The 22,631-nt window shown below is 37.8% G+C and overlaps 1 protein-coding gene across 1 annotated transcript in view; it reads left to right on the top strand.

The window, feature by feature from the left end:
* YLPM1 (YLP motif containing 1) overlaps positions 1-11,052 on the top strand; it is a 36,581-nt gene extending 25,529 nt beyond the window's left edge. Inside the window, exons 18-22 of the mRNA XM_026051860.1 lie at positions 332-418; positions 3,446-3,497; positions 8,591-8,721; positions 10,374-10,556; positions 10,936-11,052. Coding sequence (XP_025907645.1) covers positions 332-418; positions 3,446-3,497; positions 8,591-8,721; positions 10,374-10,520 — 417 coding nt within the window. The 3' untranslated portion in view covers positions 10,521-10,556; positions 10,936-11,052. The remainder of the gene's footprint in view (positions 1-331; positions 419-3,445; positions 3,498-8,590; positions 8,722-10,373; positions 10,557-10,935) is intronic.
* Positions 11,053-22,631: the final 11,579 nt, after the last annotated feature.

Consider the following 22,631-nt stretch of genomic DNA (forward strand, 5'->3'; position numbering starts at 1 on the left):
TTCAAGTGTGATTGGGTGTGAAGCAAGGGAAGTGCCTACTGTTACAGACATTGTTAATGCAAAGAATGAATGTGAAAGAGGAGAGTAAACTATTGCTGCTCTCCCACACAATTTCTTATTCTGTCAAGAAGAGATCCTGCTTCTGAAGGAAGCAAAAATGGCTCCTGYATTCATGCATAATGTATCATTGCACATACCTGCTGAATGAGCCCTCTCATTCCATTTTCCTCTTCTGTTTGAACTTCAGTAATTCTGATTACTCTCTGATAAAAATGATAATGCTTATTAGACAAGTAGTGCAGCATATGTATGTGTTTGTGTTTTGGAATAGGTGGAGATGGAGGATTTTGATGCAAATATTGAAGACCAGAAAGAGGAAGGCAAAAAGGATACAACAGAGGAAGAAGAGAGTGAACTGGTAGGAGACACATCAACCATCTCTAACAAAATGTTTGTTAATATGTGTGAGGGAGAGTCTCAATCTTATAAATTCAAAACCATTGCCATTCCTAGCAGTACGATGTTAATATATGCATATCTAGTCGTTCGTTCCTTACACATTTCTAAGGAAACTAATGTTAAAAGATAAACCCCCCCATTTTTTTTTAGTTATTTGTGAATATATTCCAAACAGCTTTTTAGTGGAACATGGCAAACATGCCTCTTGAACACATCTATAAATTGCATTACGTAGCATTATTTTCAGATTAGAAATGGAACATGGAAAAGAAAAGGTAAAAGTATCAGGATGTCTAAGAACCTCACCAAGCGAAGGGATGGGAGGAATGGACAAAGATTTATTCGGTTTATTTCATTCCATATGTCTGAAGAACTCTTCTCAACTATCACAGGTCATGGCAACAGTTATGAAGAAACATGGGKTTTTTTTTGGCAAGTCTGGCTAGTTTAGTTGTCATTAGCTAATTCAAAGTTGAGGGGTTAGTTCTTTTGGGTAAGTGGAGGTTAGAGAATTGCCCTGAGGTCCAGCTTTTTCAGATGTRTATTGAAGGGATCATGGAGTCTTCCTAAGGTAACTTCTTGGTGTGTGTTGGAGCTGCAGCTGGTCAGTGCTTGATTATGTTAGACACGTCAAGCCCTGGCTCCCACAATCAAGCAGTTAAATTCTGATACACAAGAAGTAACCAAAAATGTCTGGGTTAAAGAAATCTGTTTTCTTGAGGAAAGTTTATAGTTTACTCTTCCTCATGAGTGGCAGTCTAGAAAAGAGTTGAAGTGCAGAATAAAAAATAAATCTTGGGAAGAGTAGATTTTAATGAAGGGGTTTTTGTTTGTTTGTTTTACCCAACATGGCTCTGTTGTTTTCTTCACTAAATTATTCTTTGGCATAGAATATGATACTGCTTAAAGTGTAATAAGGACACTTTAAAGATGCATCCATATTTACCAGAGTATGGCTGCTAGATTTTTATTTCCTGAAAATGAATTATATCTAAAATAGAGAGTTGTGTCTGCAGCTTTTGAGAGAAACCTGTGCATATATGTATGTGTGTATGTGTGTGTTTATGGGCATGGGGAGTGTCCTAATGTACAGCACATAAAACAAGTCAAGGAAAACACTTGGTGGAGAAAAATGAAATACATGGTTAGTAACTAAAAGTAACCTACACATAAATCTTCATATAAAAATGGTTTCTATTCTGATTTGCAAGAGGTGAAAAATAGAACTATCTGCTGTATGTAATTTCTGCTGTTCAATCATGTGGCTAATTTCAGAGAGAATTATATCRGACAGGAAGGTGGAGTAGTACACTGCATTTGGTATCTGTTGCTTTGTTTTGCTGTGCTTCTCTTAATCACGTGGAAAAAGAGAGGTCTGAAGCTCCTGCCTTCTGACAAATGTCCTTGAAAAATCCAAATGTCTTGAACTGAGGCATTAAGTCTGAACCTTCTTTTTATCCCGAACCTTTTCTTACTGGGATGTTAATACAGATTCAGCACACGGTAGGGAATTTCACACCATCAAAGTCACTTTTTGTTGCTATTATCAACTCCTATAGGGTTGTTTGTAGTGTACTGACTATTCTTTCTTTTCTGTGCTTGATGGTATGAATTACTGATGCATTTAACTTAATGTTCTCACCAGTGTGTCGCACATCAGTTTGTACAATAGAGGCTTCTAGCTATGGCTTAGTTTTTCTGAGCAAATTTTAATGTGCAGCTTGGTTTAAAAGTATAATTATGAAACTTAAATATTTATTCAAATGAAATATTGCAGTCCAAATGGTCTTAGTTCATATTAAGTACATACTTGATTAAAAATAATAAATATTATAATCTGTGGTAGTCTCAAATATGTGTGATAGAAAAATTATTGGAAGAGCAGTGCTGAATACAAACCAAAGCGGTGTGACTTGCTGGAAYGGTGTACAGATTTAGTAAGTCTTAGCTTTTATTAATAGAAGTATATGTTAACTGTAGTGGAGATAATCTCTAAATAGAGCAGAAAAGAATTTAGTGTGATGAAGCTCTCTGTGAATGAAATATGTTCTCTTTTTGCATTCTTAGAAGTAGGTCTTTTCTCTCTTAATCATTCCTAAAGCTGTGACCTCTCACAGGGGTTCATTTTAATTATATTGGACTTTTCATTTGACTGCAGAGAAACAAGTAGTTTCATGCCAAATTTAAAGTTAGTTATAAGGGATTGCTTGGTAAGGATCTACTTGTTCATGAGTATAGAATAAAAAGGTTACAAGAAAATACCTAAAATAATTTTCTAACCAAATTTAAGATCTTTATTTTCATTTGCAATGAATAAATTCACTAAATATGTTATATATAAAATGCATCATGATAGATTATTTCAAGTGTTCAGAAAGAATCATTGTTTGAGGTATAGTAAAAAGATCTTTTTAACATAAACAGTAATGCTTGAATCGCACCAATTCAGCAGATGCTAACTGTTATCTAAGCTAGAAAAATARTTTTATTTAGTTGTAGACTTACCATATATACAAAAACTGAGTAAGTTTAAGTTCCTTTAAGAAGGTAATTAAATGAAACCTATGCGTAGTAAATTGTTCTGGAAGTATACTCTTAAAAATACATGACTAATCTTTTCATTTGTACTTATAAGCATTGAAGAATACCTGATAATTTGTGTTGCGTAACTGCCTCCTGGGATAATGTAATCCAGCAACTGTGCACACAGTTTCACTGCTGTTGCTCTCGGTTAGGCTCAACCTGGAGCTCTGTGTTTGCCAAGAGCAGTTCTCTTGTAATGATGTGCAAGAGCTGCTAAAAGCACTGAATGGGATACGGAAGTTGTGAAATACCCAGTAACTTGTTTCCTTCATCTGATGACAAGAGCTGTTCCTTGCAAAAAGAAATATTTTAAGCTCCCGTTTTAATGCTGTTTCCAGTTCAAAAGTGATATGCATGTGTGTCTCTCTCTAATCCTCCGAGCTTCTCTCTGTGTATGATTTAGGGTTACATTCCGAAAAGCAAATGGGAGATGGACACTTCTGAGGCAAAGCTAGGTGGGTATTTATTTTTTTTCCTGTTTCTTACAGTTGGTGTCTGATGATATTTGCAGAGCTTGAATTGACATTTCTACTGTGCCTCCCTATGAAAAACAAATAAATGTACTAATCTCATACACATGTCTCTGAAACTATAAAAACACTTCTATAAAGTGGTAATTTCTCTCTTCTCCAAAAGCAAAGGAATTCAAATCTTTCTAACCATCGCTGTTCAGTATACTCATTAATTGTTCTTCCATAAACTTTAGGGAAGTATTTTGTCTCAATTTTAAAAAGTCATATTTCTATTCTTTATTCATCTCCTGTTGTAAAAGGCAAAGAATCAACTTACATTACATTCTTGTTCATACTGCATACATTTTTTTTCCTGAAAATGTTCAGTAACCTCTTATCTTATTGAAGATGAGCACAATAGGGAATTGTATTTAAGGTATTTCTTGCTCTCCAAGACATGCAAGAAAAAGAAAATGCCATACTTGGAAGTTGGTCCTGAACAATTAGTCTTTGATGTGCTTTTCAAATTCCAGGAGAGTCTTAGGGTCCTTTTAGTAGGACACAAAGTGGATTTACAAAATGAGTATAAGGAGATTATTTTTGTTACGCTTCYGTTTATTGCTTTGTCTGCATAATATACAAGTGATGCTGTCGAAGTCAAAAGCAACTTTTGGTTGAAATGCAGCCACCAGAGCCATGATGGAATGTGTACACGTGTTCAAAGAGTTTCCAGTCGTTGTGTTTGTTAACGAACAGTTATGGAACTAGTTTAAGATGCGTAAATGGGATCTGTACAAGATTATTATTTCTATCACTTTTAGGTTATATAACAAATATATCTGAATGCGACGCAGCATGTCTTAATTCCTTGAGGTTTGCTTCTGCATGTGTAGCACAGCCCTGTATATCACTGCTTTCCAATAACCAAAATCGCAGTTGCACAGCAGAAATAGCACCAGAAGTTGTGGCTTRCACAGAAGAGCCTTTCATGCCTTGCTGCTCACCACTTAGCTGCACCATCTCTGCTGCTGCTGTGCTCTTTCAAGTCATTTAAATGTTTATGAAATATCTGGACTTCTTGGCACCTGCAGTACCTTGCACTGCGAGAGGAGCCTTGTACTCACTGCATTAGGCATATCAAGCAACCAGGTAGTTAAAGACAGAACTCACTAAGGATTTGTCTGGCAAATTAGAGTTAATTACTCCRACATCTTAGCTTGTCATTTTTGTTTATACAAGAATGCAAATCTCTATTGTCTAACATTCCAAATAACCTTGACTTTTCTTTGAATACTGATTAACAGGAGCAAATACCTTCCACTACCTTGTGTGAACATTTTAAAGACATCCCATATATTTTACAAATATCTTAAGAATCCAAAGTATGTTCTAAAAGCATTTGCATTTTATGTGTAGTTCATAGCAGCACAGGCTCTGTGRCTGCTGTGGAAATTTACGGATAGTTCTCAAAATTGCCCTGTCTCAAGATCAATTACTGCTAACGAATAGAAGCAAAGAATGATACTGAGTTTCTCCCYGTATCTGTAACCTGAAAAGAATTTTTTATATGACCTCTACTTACTATATATACAAAATGAAGAGTGTGCAGCAGTGTCGGTCTTAACACTATAGTTACTTGTAAGCCTGTTGCAATGATCTTTTAACAATAAGAACTCAATTAACAAGCTGAGTATTAGCATTTTGCACCTTACAGATATAAGTATTGAGAAGATGTTTGCATTAAATCTGTATTTACAGTTTTACATGTATTATAGCTACTCTCTAAATTCTCCCTTTTTTTCCAAATATATGGAACTGTAGATTTAAAAGTAAATTCTGATGGAATACACATTTTTTAAAAGCCTGACATCTCAGTGTAATGAATATTGTTTCTTCAAAAAATGTTCTGCAAGGACAAACACCTTTGAGCTGAAAGTATGCATTAGAAATGCTTGTGGTCTGTGAGTAAGAATAATCACAATAAAGTTTTGTATTTGATTTAATTACAGCCCCTTTCGGTAGGTGACCAATTAACATAATTTTCTGAATGACATATGAACTGAGATAGGCAAGTGTCATTCCAAAGTAGAGTTACTTCCTGGGACCTGCATTGCCCGCTATATTTATTGCTCTATTCCCACAGGGCATGCATTTACAGAAGTAATATAAATCCAGCATAAAAGCATTTTAAATGCTGTTGTACTTTTTTGAGTMGATGCTGTTACAGGCAAGATTTTGCTGACTGTAGTATGCCTCCTAAAACGTCTGGAAGCTGTGGGGTTTTAGCTGCAACAGTGACGTGTGACAATCGCTGCTCCTCAGAGCTCCTGCTGTAGAGCCAGTTTACTTTGGCAGCCACGTGCATTCCTCTGAGTGTATGTGCTGGTATATCATTTCCTTGTGTGTTGTGACTGCATGGCCACATTTCTGTTTAAAATGTAATCACTACTATTTCAGTCTGTCCCTGTGCATAGTACACACAGTTCTTTTATTTAAATTTATCAGAAATGGACTAACGTTTTTAAAATCAGACTATATTTGAAGTGTTTAGCACAATACCCTCTGTCAAGGTTAATTCCAGGGTGTACAAACTTTTTATGGATGGAGAAATGATCTCTGCCATAGCTGAAGTTTTGATACCATTGTAAAATTAGCTCTGTAATACTAATAACGTTATACTTAAAACATTTTTTTTTTTTTTGTATAAGAAGTACAAAAATTTGATTCATTTAGTCTAGTGTTTCGTTTTTGAAGAAGCAATGCAGTGGTCACTTTGAGATGGTTTTATTATTAAAATTCTAAAGGTGAGTTGGCAAGTTTACATTTTATGGATCTTCAGGAAAGCTGCTACCTCATTGTTTTMAACTTTGAAATGGTAAAATGATTTTTGTGATAGGTTCACACTGATGATCTTCCATAAATACGCACAAACACTAAGGTTACAGAGTGACCCTGTTTCATTTCAGAGAGGGGGGRAAAAAATGAAAAACACACACTCTAAGTGTATGTCAAAGGCCCAGTGTGTTTGCTCTATGCCATGTGTACCTTGAACCACGTTAGCATGGATGGAAGCAGGTCTCTTTGGGAAGACAATCCAACTCCAAACAAAGGACATATGCTTTAAAAAATAAATTCCATGTAGAGATAACGAACTCTTTAAAAACGGAGCATGAGGGTATTTTCATACTCCGAAGACCTTCTGAGCTCCCCTGTTTCTATTTGAGTTACACATTTCCTGGCATAATTTTCAATTGYGTGCAAGAGGGAGTGGGAGAGTGAATTCTTCCACACTGGTGATGAGATGCACTTGTACCATAGCATGTTACATCAGATGCTGCCTTCCAACAAGAATGTGTCTGTGTGTATATRACTCTCAACAGAGAGCTCCTGAATTTTCGGTTCTGCATGATCCTAAATGCTCCTTGGGGTGTTTGTAGCTCTCTCTAAATATAAAGTMTTCTGGGAACCCTTATGCTATGAATGGTCTCATTGATCGGTGTGCGAGTAATGCTGAAGAACTGCACAAGTACCTGTTATACTGGAGTAACAGAAGGATATTCTGGTCATGAATTTTGTCTTCTAGAAGAAATGTCGTCTTTCTGTGGAGATAGAGCTTCAAATTTGGCAGATTTAACTTAGAACAAAAGAAGAACCTTAACTGAGTCATGTCACAAGATACCATGTAACAGATGCAAATACTGTTGCGTGATTTTTTCTTCAATGATGTTCTTTTGGTGGAGCGGATTAACATGTTTTTCTAGGAAAAACTCTATCTGTTCCAGTAAAATGGGGCAAAGATAGATACTTAAAAATTTTAAGAGCTGTATGAGGGAGAAGTGACTTCACTAGGTTACAGCATTTAAATATTACTAGCATGTCTGCATCACCATTGCCTCACATCCCTGTTGTTATTCTTCTCTTTCCCATATTAAGCAAAAACCTCATCTCTGAACTGTGCTTCTTTGAATGCATACTTTTGAACATCCTCTTCTGCTCTCCAGAAAATATACTGCCTTATATTTGGTTGTTTCAGGGCTGTTTTGTGGGCAAATTTAATCATGTCAGTGACTTCTGAACCAGTGTTACTGTCACCAGTGGAAACGGTTTATAGAATGTACCTAACAATCTTACTTTTCCCTCCGCATTTACTTAATTGTTGTTTTTTTTAAATAGTAGCATACATCAACTGCAGAAGTACTAGAATTTATTCTGCATTGTAAAGTTGTTTCCCATTGTCATGCCATATTGTTTTTAATCTTCTGATGAATAATTACTTCATCTCATTAACAAAAGGAATTTGCTAGCTAATTTCAAGAAGATACCCTTTCTTCACCAAAAATAAGTATGCAAAGAGGAACAAAATTTTAAAACCTAGGAGTAATTGTTTTTCTCCTCATGCTTTATTGGTTCAATAAGCAGAAGAAGAAAATGATGACTGTTGGACAAGCTTCTCAAGTTTTTGTGACTAAGCTTTGGCATCATGAAAAAAAAAAGATTCTGAGATTTTTTTCCAGTTCTGGAGGATATTTTCATGTTTGTTTGGTTTGTTTTTTCTTGGGCAGGAAGAAAAGAGGATGGGGGAAGAAATGGAGATCAGGTTTTGAGGGGAGTTACTAAGCAGAAAAGTATCTCAAAAATTGGTCATCAGTGCTTTTAATTATATCATTGTCATTTATTCCCTGATATGTTGCGTTTGACACAATATTTCTGGGAAGAAATGCTACTGCGTTAATATTGCATTAAAGTACAGAACAGCTGGATTTGTGGTTCCTTAAACAGCTTTTGATAGCTGTGTTGTACCTCTTGAGGATGGACTCTACATGGTATGAACCTCCAGAAAAGCAAGCTTTTCTCTCATACGAATAACAAGATGGAGTGTTATGCCACAGAGTTAATGTGAAAGATCAATAAAACTTGAAAATGACGCTGAGTCTTCTCTACTTTATTTCAACTCTCATCATTCCACTTACCAAGACAAGCTGGATGTGCAAGTTGTGTTCATTCTTTTGAAAGTATTTCCACTCTTGTCTTATTTTGTAAGAATAATAATAATAAAAAAATCTCCTTTAACTCTGAGGCTCTGTGTTTGTTCACAGACAAGCTGGATGGTTTGCGGACTGGCGCTAAAAGGAAGCGTGACTGGGAAGCAATTGCCAGCAGAATGGAAGATTACCTACAGCTTCCAGATGACTATGATACACGTGCTTCTGAACCTGGAAAGAAGAGGGTAATCAGTTTTCTAATGACTTGCTGTCTGTAAATAACCTGTTTGAAAGTCTCTGAGCAAGAGTGTGTATCAAGACATCTGGTGTCTGTGAATATCTGTGAATATAGGAATTTCATTCTCATTTCTTTTAATTCTCCCATTTCGTTACATTCTGTAATAATACTCTTGAGAACAGGGTCTTCCAGAGGTAAACAGATGAGGTATTAGTGAAATTATAAATAATAAAAAGTAACCATGTATGRCATGATTTTGAGGTTGAGGAAGTGACCGTGTTCTATTACTTGCTGGTGCAAACAATGCACTTCAGAGGAACCTGCAAGCGTTGTTTCTATATTGTGTTCTGTCATGTGTGATTATAGAATGCAGAATATGAGAAATGATATTATTTTATTAATCTATCTGAAGTATGTTACAGCTAGTTGCATATTAAAACTTCTAAGAAATAGATCTTACACAGTTTATAGTTGAATTTGGCTCTTAAGATTTAAGATGAAACTGTTCCAAATAGTATTGGCCTTCATGTTACAATACTCTTTTAATGAATAGGTTAACTGTAAATACAATTTCTTAATTTTTGATGCTAAAATACTGGAGTTAATTATCTAGGTTTGTACTTTGCTTTGTAGTGTCAAAGAAACCTGGATAGTACTAGAGAGTAAGAATGAGGGGAATGGAGATACTAGATGTTTGCAGAAATAGTGATGGTGGAAGAAAGCAGGTATTGCTCATCAGTAGGAATGTCTGAGGAAATTCAGGTAGTGTGTGAAATAGTGTGGTGCTGGCAGAAAAATGAGTAATAAATCTGTGTGAATGGGAGTAAGCAGGATGTCAGGGAAGAAACCCGTTTCATCTTATTTTCTACTAGAGTRCAGACCTTCATCGTCACCTGCTCCCTTCCCCACTTGGATATCTGTGTTTGTGGATGAGTGACTGTAGCTGCTGGGACAGGATGAATGCAAAGCTGTCTGCTTGATGGCAGAGAGTTACAGACRCAATGGCTGCAATTGTAAAGATAAATAAAGAAATAACAAATGGAAGAAGTTACTTAACATAAAGTAGTACTAGCAAAAATAATAGAAATATATCACGGAAACTAGAGAAGAAAATTTTGCCCTATTTAATTCATTCATTGCCAAAATATCCTTTGCAGTAATATCTATCTACTTCTAGGTTTTTATATTGTGTAATCAAAAACCACATTTTATAGAAAATGAAGACTGGAGTTCTGTATGTGTTATCTGCTCTCCTGTTTCAGTTCACTTAGTACTAAAATTCGGAGTTTTGCTACAATACTGTACTTTAATGAGCAATATATCAATCTTTGATCATTCTTTGTGCAGAAAGTACTGTTTTAAATAGAGAAGTAAAAGTGGCAATTACACTTTGATTCTCAAAATTATAGCACAGAAATGGAGTAAGTAATCATACACTCCATTTTTCTCCTTCATGGAACATTCAGGCTATTAAAAATAGTGTATCTGCTATAGTTTCCATCTTTGTGTCTCAGATAGAAAAAAAAAAGTTTATACTTATCTGTCAGAATTACAATGAGTGCAAATTAAAATTCTTATTTTCTCACCTGCAGTGAAAAATCTCAGTAGTGTATCATAGTTTCTTAAGAGATTGTCCTACTGATAGTGTGTTTTCCATAGGTGCGCTGGGCAGATCTAGAAGAAAAGAAAGATGCAGACAGGAAAAGGGCCATTGGTTTTGTGGTTGGACAAACGGATTGGGAGAAAATAACAGATGAAAGTGGTCATCTGGCCGAGAGAGCTCTCAATCGCACCAAGTATATATGAAAAAGTGCTTAAATGGATTTTTTTGTGCCTTTTAAGGTAAATGTTCGGTCGTCTTGTGTGCTTTTGGCCTTGGGCTTGAGGGCTTTGTGGCAGGGAGGGAAGGGAGTGGGTTAAGAGTTTAGGATACAGTTCATGTAATGGTTAGAATTCTCCTGAAGCAAATTCCTTGATTTGGAGCCTTATGTAATAGGTGTTATCTGGATACATAACGATGTATACTCTCCTGTATAGAATTTAAATATTAAAGGAGAAGGATCCCCAAACCTTGTTAACAATGAGTATGTATTCCTTGTAAAGGGGATAGTTTAGCTGGGTGCCTAGTCTTGTCTAGTTCACATTGTGCTTTTACTGTATGTTAACTGACCATTTCAATTGCAGTTTTACTTGGTGTAACTAACATTTCCTTTCTTTACAGGCCATTTGCTCTGAGGAGAAGTGAACCAAGGTGTCATGAGCATCTTGCATGGGTCATGTCACTCCCACTTTCACGGTTTTTGTTTCTGTTGTTACTTTAGTTTCAGCAGTTTTCTTGAGATATTGGCAGATAGCCATTGCCCTCAAAAAAAAAAAAAAAAGAAAGGAAAAAAAAAAAAAGAAAATCCCGCTGCTCCTAAATAAGAGACAGTTTCCTTTTTAATATTTTTGGAGGGGAGGGAAGGGGAGGGCCTGTAGTTTTAGCTGATGTTTGTGGGATAAAGTGGAAGGATTAGACAGAGGATGTTAGCTCCACTGTACTGTCACAGACTGTCTACCACTTTTGCTTTGTGGCCGTTCTCGTTTTATACTGTATGTACCTTGTAGCTTATTGTATTAGGAAGCAGAACAATAAATTTCACTATAAACCCAGTTCTCCTGGTGGACCGTATAGCATGGTTTTTGTTTGACGTTTTAAATGTGGTCTGTGTTCACGTGTTGACAGTGCTCAAAACTGCCCTTCCCTGGATGAGCRCTGTGCTCGTATTCCAGAACGTGTCCTGTCTTCTAGATTTATTGCTTGCTCCGCCTCGTGTAGTCAGCTTCATGAAGGCCTGCAGTTTTGTAGGCCTTTAGTGGTGATACCCCTCTCTTTCCTCTTGAAGCGCAGGCATGATTCCGTTTCTGCGGCCTAGTGTCTTGGTTTCCATTGCTACATAAGTACAAATTTCGTTGGATGGCACCAAAATACTAAAGACAGTAGTGAATGTGAAACATTAATGCAGAATGGGAAATTAAGGACTATAGAGTTSTTTGGAGAGCCTAGAAAATTCACATTCTTCTTACTATGTCTTGTAGTCAACATTGATCCCTATCAGGGCATTTCATTATGTTTATATCATCTACTGTCTCGCAGAGAAATACCATTAAAAGAAGCAACAATGACTAAAAATTCTTCCTGTTGTTTCCACCAGTGCGTATGTTCAACTTAAAAAAAAAAAAAAAAAAAAAAAAAAAAAAAAAAAGACAAATGACTGAATGATAAACTGTCCACACTACGAACAGTGGTGTTCTTTAGATATGCTGGCATACCACTTTTGCACACCCTCACAGCTTTGGCAATGAAGTCTTGGATTCTTTGTCCTTTCAGGTTTTGAAGCAAATATCTTGTGTTGGCAGTGTCATAAGAAGGCAAGGTGTTTACATCTGGAGATAATTGTTCTGTTATTGGTTGAATGAAATATTTCTACTGATCTTTCTTACCAGGAGAAAACGAAGTCTTGAGTTTCCACTTTTCTATTTTTTTTTTTTTGTTGCTCTACTGAGTGATTACATTGCAGTTTACTTCTAAGTTGATTAATAAGCAAATACTGATGTGATTGTCGTTTATGCAGTTACAGGAGAGCCGTGGTACTAATGAATGTAGTGGTGGGGGGGGGTTTTTTGTTTGTTTGTTTGTTTGAAGGTTTTTGTTTGTTTGTTTTACCATTCTGGTGTGTTTCAGTTTGTTTGACATTTCTCGATTTGTGATGCATGATGACAGATCYTTTGCAAAAGAGAGGAGTATCTGAATTTGTGTCATACTTAATATTAGAAAAACAAACTTTTTGAACACAGCATTTTTAAAACAAAAAGTAATAAATTTGCTTTTTTTGTGTGTGTGTGTGCAAGCATACTATTATGTGTCTGTTTTTAGGAAACTGGAGACCTTGTGTACTGTTGTGGAGATAAGTGAGTTCACCTCAAAGAAAGTGCTCCATCATGTATGTGTAGAATGRCTTTCAGTCTATCATGAGTTGTCCATAACCAAATCTGAGTTCTTGTGCCTAGCCATTGTTATGGGTTCCTGGCGTTTCCCGATTGTTGTTTTGACTGTGCTTTGGGTATGCTTCCTTTCTATGGTAAGTAATATTTCTGGAGTATGAAAATGGATCCTATGTGACAAAGATCATCGCTATGTCTACTCTTTCTACCAATTTGGAAAAGATCTCATTGAAAAAAAGAGGTCCCACTAAATTTCTTTCTGTGGTAAACATACAATTAAAGGAAGATAGTGAATACGCAGAGTTGTACTTATTCTAATAATAGAGAAAATGTACCAATTTTCAAATTTAGAACAGAACTTTGGTTATAGACATACTGTTGCAGACTGTCAGGCTGAAGTTGKTTGATTTTTCTGCCTGTGTGCCTGATACCTGATATTAGTCATTTTGGTAGTACCTAAAATCATTCAGCACTCTGTTTCAGTTGCCTTGAGTGTCTAGMAGGTAGGTCAGTCTTCATCTGAATGATGGGAAGTAAGTCTCAGAAAATGATGCCAGAGCTACCACTTGCAACAGATTCCACATATTTTAGTCCTTCAAGGAGTGGGGGGAAAAAATGGAGCAAAAGTAAGAAATTGGTGATTGTTTCTGGAGARCTGAGAGTGTCTGGTGATGTCGTGCTTGGTTAATCGTCAGAGGTTAGTGATTGGTGATTGCTTCTTTTATCTGGAAAATCTTTCACTCTGGCATGTAATAGGACTTGATCCTGATTTAAATCTTAATCATCATCTGCTCACAGCTGTTGGGGCTACAGTCTCGCAGCACTGAACATAAAATTACTGACTTTCACTGATAGCTAAATAGTAAAATAAGCCTCCGCCTCTGTCAGGTGATGATTCACCTTTGACCATGTGTGTCATTGTTTTCACTTGAGATTGGACWGTGTTCAGTACGTCACATTTACACATGAAACATGAATAAAAATCAGCTGCTGCATAATTTAACTGCTTCCTCCTCAGCAAAATTGATTGTAAAAGAGTATTTTGTATAAATTACCATTGTTTGTAAGAGTTCCATTTTTCTCAAGACCCTCTGCTTTGTAAGAGTATTGAAACTATTTACATAGGAGAGTCAATGTGTTTTTTACAAGGGAACATGCAGCCCATGGATGTTTATAAAAAGCAAAGAGATGCTGCTGGTCTATGAATAAACTTAGTTGTCATCTTCAGTCATCTCATATGTTTTGCTGTAGGATTTCTCATTAAGCACAGTGATCTGACTGTAGTATAACAGGAGTAATGTTATAGCGTAGAACATTGTATCAGATTTAGAAATGCCGTTATTTCCTTAAATATTTGCATCAACATGGGTAGATCATTTTCCTTCCATTTTTAGTTCCCTGGCTGTACAAGGGAAGAACTGGCACTGGTGCCTGTTAGACTTTCCTTTYTCATCCATCAGGTAGGGTTTGGTATTTGGGGGATTTGCTTCAGTCACCTCTGGTAAACCCCTGTTCATTATTAGCTAACTCTGTCCCTTAACCTGTCTATTGGTGAACAATATTTTGCTGTAACTGCTAATYTGTAAGGCATCGTTTTAGCTATTTTTCTGAAGCCTTTTGATCTCTGAATGACTAGGATTTCAGTTGTTGTTTCGGTGGAAAGGTTGAATTGAAAATTTGAGTTTTAATGTTGTGCTGAAACAGATTTGTTAAGCTGCACCCCTAAAACCCACATCTAACCCAGTTGTTGGATGGATGACATTTATGAGGAATYGGGAATTTTAAGTTATATTAAAAAGCATAATTTTTGCAGAAGAATAGTCTTTGGCATTAATGTGCTTATAAATCAGAGAAAAGAYGACCTTTTGAGATAATATCTGGGTTTGGGTTTTTTATTGTTGTTGTTGTTGTTTTGTTTTTGTTTTTTTCCTCTGATTTAGGACTTCACTGTTGACTCTGAGATYCTTTAAGAAAGGAATGAAGTACTTTAGCTTGTGCAAGAGCTTGTTGTGATCAGAATGGGTTTTGTTACCCGAAAAAAACTACTCTTTGTAAATACCGATTCACTACTTAATGCAAATTTCATTGTGGATATTTTCATGCCTATTAGACAGATTTTTGGTMGCATCTTGAGCCATTTTGTTAGCAACGTTGCTGTCCGTAATATTATGAAAACTCACACAAGACTGAACAAAACTCAAAACCTGAAAGAAGAGGTTGTTGATCGCAGATGGGGACGAAGTGTCCTTTTTGTTGTGAAGCTTCTAATGTATTTGGCAGTGTGCATCTAGTTAACTGTGGTTTAACTGAACAGAAACCCAGGAACTGTGTTTTTGGTTATTGTAACTTGGGACACCGGAGCTGGAAAGTGGAAGCAGTGCTGAACATTTTCATTGCATGTGGAAGGCATGTGTGGACTGCAGCCTCAGGAGGTCAAGGACCAATGAGTAGATTGTTCTTTTTTGTGTATACTTCTCTTCATTACTTATTGTTTCCCAGATTATTTCTGGGAAACAAGACTTCAGTATGGAATTTGAGATCAAGAGATGATTTGGGGTCAAACCATATCCAGGACAGCCTGCAATCTCTGGGATAAAGAGGAGCAGAGATGGACTCCTCATTTGAGGTGACCCATCTGCACCACTTATTGTAAGTAGATAAAATGTAATTTAAGTTTTCATAACAAGGTGCAAGTTTGATCATACTTAATTTTCTTAACAGTAGAAATGAGAAGAGAAAGATCATAAATTCTCTAGAATTTGAAACACGAACTGCATAATTCTTTTTATACTGTACTTTGAGCCACTAGAACAGTCTTCAATATTCCCATGAAAACTGAGTAAAAATAATTTTCTGCTGTTCACCTGTTTCTACAGATGAGAGTCAGAATCTTACAGCTCTGTAGTGGAACAGTGGGTGATTATTCTGATATCTGTTTGAAGATTAATCTCTTTTCATGGTGGAACTACTTCATATCAGTGATATGTTCCAGTAATTGCTTTGTCTTTCTACCACTTCTAAATTTGCATTGTACAGGATCTGCAACAGTCTTGAATATTCACTTTCTAATGTGCATAGAGTGGACAATCGGTAGTGACTTAATAYTTCCTTTAGGTGGATTATCACTTTCTAGGTTATTTGTACTGTTTGGAAGCAGAATATGCTCCTCAGGTCATGGTTTTATTTAAACCAGGTAAGCGCAAGTGCTGTTACCAAACAAAATAAAAACCAGCAAGCAAGATTCCAAAAATGGCAAGACTACCAAAAATGTCTGGAAAAAAAAAAGTCTGTGTTTTTTTCTGTTCTATATTAGGTTTCTACTTGGGAATCTCTTGTCTCTTTAAAATTAGGATTTAAAAGTTGAATGTGAAACATTCCAAAGCCACGTGGAAGAAAATAGCACATTTTGTCATTTCTTACATTTTTCTGGCTTGTGGAAGCCTCAAATCTGTTTTGGAGCAGATCTTTCTCTAAGGTTGTCTTTTGGAATGTGAAACACTCCAGTATTTCTCCTTCTACTTCCATTGTATTTGTGTAATGGGACAAAATATATTTCCATAATTGATCTGTATCCTTTTGACAGGTAGGTAATGCAGACAGTGACTTCATTTGGTACAAACACAGTATGTTGATGCTTTGGATCCTAGAAAGTACCTAATTATTATCCTTTTATTCCGTTTTGGTCTATCTGATACATAGTAAAAATGGAATTTGTTTGGTCTCTGTTGTTGATGCGAGTGACAGTCTTCATGCATGTAGGTTTTGGCAATACCAAATTATTATTAGAAGCATRGAAGCACATCTTTACTGATTAAACACCTGCACTGTTTCCATTTATTATTCATCTGTGGGTGCTCAGAACATCTGTGCAAGTGATCAGCCCTTAATGGTATTCTTCTAGGTGCTTATTTTTCCATTTCCTTTGAAATGAGGTAGCCAAAATCTTTCTTTGTAGAAGACATGAATGGATCAACTCTTCTAGTAGCAGATCTCATTGTCGTCTTTAATATATTGCACAGAAATGAAGATTTTTGTATAATGACAACCAGATGGCACTAAAGCATGGACTTCACATGAGGATTAAACTGGAAAAAGTTTGAAATAGTTTCCACTATAATTAAATTCTTGTGGTTTCGTATTGCCTAATACGTTTTTAAACCATTAACTTTTACTTCATGAAAGGAAAAGTCCACTTTTCCRTGGAAAAACATTCAGGGCTTAACACTGAACTGTTCTTTGGAATATCATTTGCAGGGCACAGTCAAGATATGCACTCCATTGAGCCTGCATGCTACRTAAAGATCTTAATGCTGTCTTAAAGAGAGACATCAAAATTAAATACTTTCTTAAATCTTGGTAATAAAATCTTGACAGCTATTGACATCTAATGGAAAACAGAATTTAACATGCTAGTCACTGCTTTTGGATTGTAAAGTCTTTAGGATAATTCTATCAAGAAAAAAAATTCTTTTGAAATCTTCTTCCCTGTGTTTTTTTCCCTTTGAATGAAAAAAAGTATGAATAAATGTTGAAATCACAACAGTAAACTTACTTTCAATTTAATTTCAAGGTAAATCATTTTAAGTAATCACTATGAGTGGGTTTTTGCTATTTCATTTTTGAAGAGACAACACTTGCTCATAAGAGCTGTGAGATCAGATCTCACCTGAGATGACATCGGATAGAAACAGTACATGAATTAGTAGCTGCAAATGCAGTTGAGGCTAGAAGGACTCTTTACCGCCATTAACAATCATGTRTTAAGACACACAATGTTTTAAACTCATCATCATCATCGTGGGAATCTCAGCTATGGACAAAAACAAACTAACTGTTTCCATGGGATTTTACAAAGAAGAAAAACTTTGTTCCAGCTAAGGAACTTCAGGACTTGAGGCTGATCAGGGACACCACCAAGGGCTCTCACAAAGAAATACCTTTGAAGAACTAATAAAAACTTGAGAATAATTTTGAATCGATGCACAATTTATTCATGATCAGTGCAGATTTGCTGTAGGYATTTGATACTGAAGGAGAAACACGAATACCCTTTTCCAAAGACTTTACAATCTACCTATTTCTTTACTAGGAATATAAAGTTTGGGATCTCCCCTTTTCCTAGCAGGCGTTGAGAACCTGCTGTATGGCTGAAGTAGATCCTGAGGTAAATTTGGGTATGAACTTCCTCGCTGTTGCTTAGAAGTGTGCCTGCTTCAATCTCATTGCAGTATATATGTGTTTCAGATGCAACCTGAGGGGAACATTCAGATTCCTTTTAGTCAGGAGAGATGCTAACGTGGTGAGTAGGCTGCTTTGCTAGTCACATGCCAACAGTGCTCCTCKGCATCTCCTACTTGAAGTCATCCTTGGAGTAGCATAAAAATCTGAAAAGCTGAATTCAGCTGGGTAAAACAGAAGTGACTGTTGGGCTCTGAGCAAGCTTGGGGGATTGATGAAACTTCTGACCACCAGGGGTTAATATTTCTCCATGCCAACTCCTCTATCAGTTGTGTTCAGTGCTGGGCTGCAGAAGTTTTGCTCCTGCTGGTGGAGGTCCAGGTGGCCCTGGCATTGCTACTAGCTGGGAGGGACAAGAAGATTGCTGCTTTCCATCAGATAAAAACCCTCCCATGGAGTCCATGCCTCCTTCTGAACTTGACTTGAGGTGCTGTGTTGAAGGAAATGAGCGACTTGATGTTCAAACTGCTGCATTTTGCTAAATCAGAAAATACTGAGACCGTATTGCTTTGCCACTCCATGCTCTGCTCCGATAACTTATTGATTTCTGAAACTAAATCAGTCTTGACTTGTTTTTGTAAAGCCACAGTTGTCCTGGAAATTCCTCTCTCGAGGGCCGTCYTGCGCTGTGCTCTGTTGCGGTGCCTCGGTGGTTAGTGCTCACATGCGGTTAGAGGGTCTGGGAGGGAACTATCCCAACAGTGTCTGTGCTAGCTAAACACAGCTCTCCTCGTTCTCGGGGAACCTGGTGAAATTTCTTGCTTCATCCAGACATTTCCTATCAGTATCTGACCTTTTTGGTGAAAATTTAAAAAAAAAAAAAAAAAAAAAAAAAAGTAGTTCATTAGCTATGTTGTTGCTGGCATGGATATTTTAAGATTTTTTTTATTTTTTTTTATTCTCAGTGAAACAGAACTTAAGATATAGATGTTATTTATAAATCTGCAGAAGTGATATATAGTCCAAGGTTGGTAATGAGGCAACTGTATTTGCACGGGACTCTTTTTCTAAGAGMAGATTAGTTACATAGTGAGTTATTTCTTGTTTTACTTACTAATTTTCCTTCTGTAGTCTATTTTGGCAGTTCCATTGTCTAAATTTGTCTTTGTCTKCATGCGTCAAGATCAAGGAAATCCTTTTACAACTGTGGAGGCTGCTTGTTATCTTAGATATATCAGAGATTTTTTATTTTTATGGTAATTAAACTGAATGATTCCCTCCCCCCTTTTATTTTTCTTCACTCTGTAGCACAGGTCGTGAGCAAATGTGTGCTGCACCTCTTATGTAYCTTATATACAACTTAAGTAAATGTGCGATGCTGAAATTAGGTGTCTTTATGTTCAGTTCTCCAACTGGATTAGTTCCTGCCAACACAGCTCTGGGAACAACATCCAGGGCCTTCTGCACTTYTATTTTTCAAATTTTAGTCCAGTCTTCGATTATTGCAGCAGAGATGGCGGGGGGGAGGAAACAATATTAAGTCATATAGACCTGGAGAGCATAGGATTCGTTAGAGCTAAGATACACGTCACCTTCACCTTTTCATAGACTATTGAACGTGATCRTTATCTTGGGATTTACCCTCATGCATCCGTGCTTTTCCATTTGCAAAGGGGCTGGGGCAWGCCGTGTCTTCCACGGGATGCAGCCTAGTGAAGGGTAGTTCTCTACTCTCTGCTATGGATTTGTGTGCTGGGGCACGCTGGCTGTCCAGAGCTGCGGTGTGGCCACTCGTCTCGATAGCATCAAATCCTCACAGGACAGAATGAGCCGTCAGGACAGGGAATTTTCCCTGCATTCCTCCAGTTCTGTTTAGGTGTCAGAAGGCAAAACTGGCAGACGCTGGGGAGATTTCTGCATAAACCCCACCTTCCTGTTAATTTCAGCACCTCTTTAAATGGTGCCAGGGTTTAGGGCTATTCTATGCATTTTTTTCTTGTATAGGATTGGAGTGGGGGTACGTTGCTTGTTAGAGGGGGATTGTTTGTCGTACTCTGCTTGCACGTCCCTCTTCCAGCTTAATTACTGTTATTTTGTATATCTCGGAATCCTTTTTTAACATTAGCCTCCAGTGTGTGCTGCAGTGCACTTAACTCAGTGGTTTACTTTCAGTAGAAAAAAACAGTAAGCACCTGTGAACACAYGACCGTTCAGTAATGTACTGGATAAAGCCAGTTAAACTGACCCCAGGAGGTTTATGAGCAACACTCTGGTGAGCTGAGGACCTGAGCTTTCCAAACGTGTCCGTCACAAGCTCCTGGGCTCACTGCAGCATGTCCCAAGGGCCAGTAGTTTTACAGGAAAGACCTTGGGGATGTGACACTGCTTTCAGCACCTTCCTTCCACGCCGGTTCCAACGTTTGCAAAGAGGAGCTGCTTTGCAGGAGATCAGTGATGATGCTGCCCCAGAAAACAGCTTCTTCCACGGAAAGCGCGGTGGGGTGGTTCGTTGTGGCTGGTGGTACAGGCCGTACAGTATCCAGAGGGGCAGGATCCTGTGGTGGGACCTGCCGGCCTTGCTGGCTGCCCTCGGTCTCCTTCTTTGCTAGGCAGGAAGCAGCAGAGCTTCAGCACCACGGTTGGGCTTTTCCCACGTGAATGTTGCCTTGTGGCTTATGACACAGCCGAAAGCTARAACGTTTTGCTTAACTAGTGAGTTTGTTTGGAGGCAAATGGTGGTAGACCTGTGTGGTGGCCTTTGAAAGCGGTACTTTCAGGAGCTGGTGGGATTTATAGGGAGCGTTCTGGTGTATATAGACTGTAGGATGCCAACAGGGAATAGGGTGGGATGCTGCTGTTTCTCAGTGTGCTTGAGGGCGCAGGTGCTCTCTTCAGCTGAATTATGCAGCACTGCTCTGTGGGAAGGAGCTTAGAACAACTCGGGGAAAGGGGATCCTGCAGTTTGGTCCCGGTTACTGGAGAGTTCACATGACAACAAGTCCTTCAGCACTAAATACAGCTTATCAGATACTCTGTGCCATTGCAGTCTTCTCCACAGTAGCTGTTCAAACCCTGCTGTTCAGAAGCTAATTCTTTCCAGTGTGAAATGACCTCATCTAAAAATGAAAAGCAAGCATCTAATTCATATGCTTCAGATCTGCAAACATTTTTGTTACCTGATTTCCTTGGCGCTGCAGGTTCAGAAAGCATTGCAGCCGGGATCTAACTGCATAGCAGGTTCAGCAAATGCTTGTGCAAGCAGCTGAGCAGCCTTGGAGCACAGTGTCCAACAGACACGTCTCCAGTTAAGTGCTAACACATGGGTGAGTTGAGTGATGTCACTCCTTTATTGCAATTAATATTTAAAGCTCTCTGAAGCTCCTGAAATAGAAGGTTTGCCTGCAGATCRAACAGTCCTCCTTTGGCCTGGCTTTCTACAGCTCCGGAGGCYGAGGTGGGTTACCTGACGTTCCTCATGGAGGTGACGTTTCCTCTGCCAGGTGCTGTCCGAGTGCTGCTGCCCTTCTAGGTCCTGTTCACACCAGACCTGTCCCTTGACCGGGCCACATTCTTGACAGTTCTTACAAAGAGRTTGATATGGACTTCTGGATAGGATGGTTTATTAAAAGTTTAGCCAGAAATGGTGATGGGATTCCTTTGAAACTCAAGGGTTAGAAATAGTTGCAGAGTAATGGGCTACTTGAAGTGGCAACATGATAAAGAAAAATACCCCGAAGGACTTTTCACCCGAGCAGTAACAGCAGCAGTTGTTCACCATGGGCTGCTGGGGTTGCAGGTTATTGGCCAAGTTCTTGAAGAGGACACTGGAGCAAAAAGTKTGCCACAACATCCTTTCCTACCATTGAAGTACTATGCTCAGGATACCACCTTCCCCCCTATAGATAAATGAATTCAAATTAAAACTGAAAAGCTCTGGGCCATGGAGTCTCAAAACGGAAATAAGACTTTTCTCCTGTTTGGCCTTAACGATCACCGGTGTTTTCTAAACATGACATTTGTAAACATGACTGGGCTGTGTTCTGCTTTGTAAAGGTTCTTCGACATGAGAGAGCACAATTWTAAGTGTCATTTCTGCACTGCTTTTGTACCTATACCTGCTGTTCCTGGAGTGATGTATTTAGAAGGAGCCTTGGTAATTGCTTTTGCTTGAACACAGACTGAGCTGCCAGGTATGGGAACACAGGAGATGCCCATGTCCGTGACAGGGGGTCCCCACCTTGCCCTTGACCCTGGTGGTTTCAGAGCTTGTCCTTGTTCCTTCCCGTTTTGTGTTTGCATGGCTGCAAGTTAGAAATGGAGAGGGACTGACCGTTTAGTTGCTTTGTTTATGCTCTGAGAACCAACTCAGGATTGTATGTGTGGATACACGTATATATTATATATACTTTTGTGTACTATGCGTACATACATACTTTTGTGAATATATATGTTCTTGGATATTTCACCTAAGCCAGTTTTAAAAGCAATACTTTTTTTTCTTCTTTTTTTTTTTTTTTATAATTTATGTACTTTGGGTGAAGTTGCGAACTTCCTACATAAGTGCTTTGGGAAATCCAGTAAAAGCTTTTTTTAAAAAAAAAAAAAGGAGTTGCAACTATTTTGCTCTATCTACTCTTTCTCATGCTCTGCTTCAAGCTTTTCAGTTTCCCTTGCTCGTAGTTTCTTAATATTTTACATGATTGCTCCGAGAGAAATAATCRTGTCAGTGAGAAGTGCCGGCCTGTGCGAACACCC

This window comes from Nothoprocta perdicaria, unplaced genomic scaffold (genome assembly GCF_003342845.1).
Source record: "Nothoprocta perdicaria isolate Ctin4 unplaced genomic scaffold, notPer1 scaffold_8, whole genome shotgun sequence".
Taxonomy (NCBI): domain Eukaryota; kingdom Metazoa; phylum Chordata; class Aves; order Tinamiformes; family Tinamidae; genus Nothoprocta; species Nothoprocta perdicaria.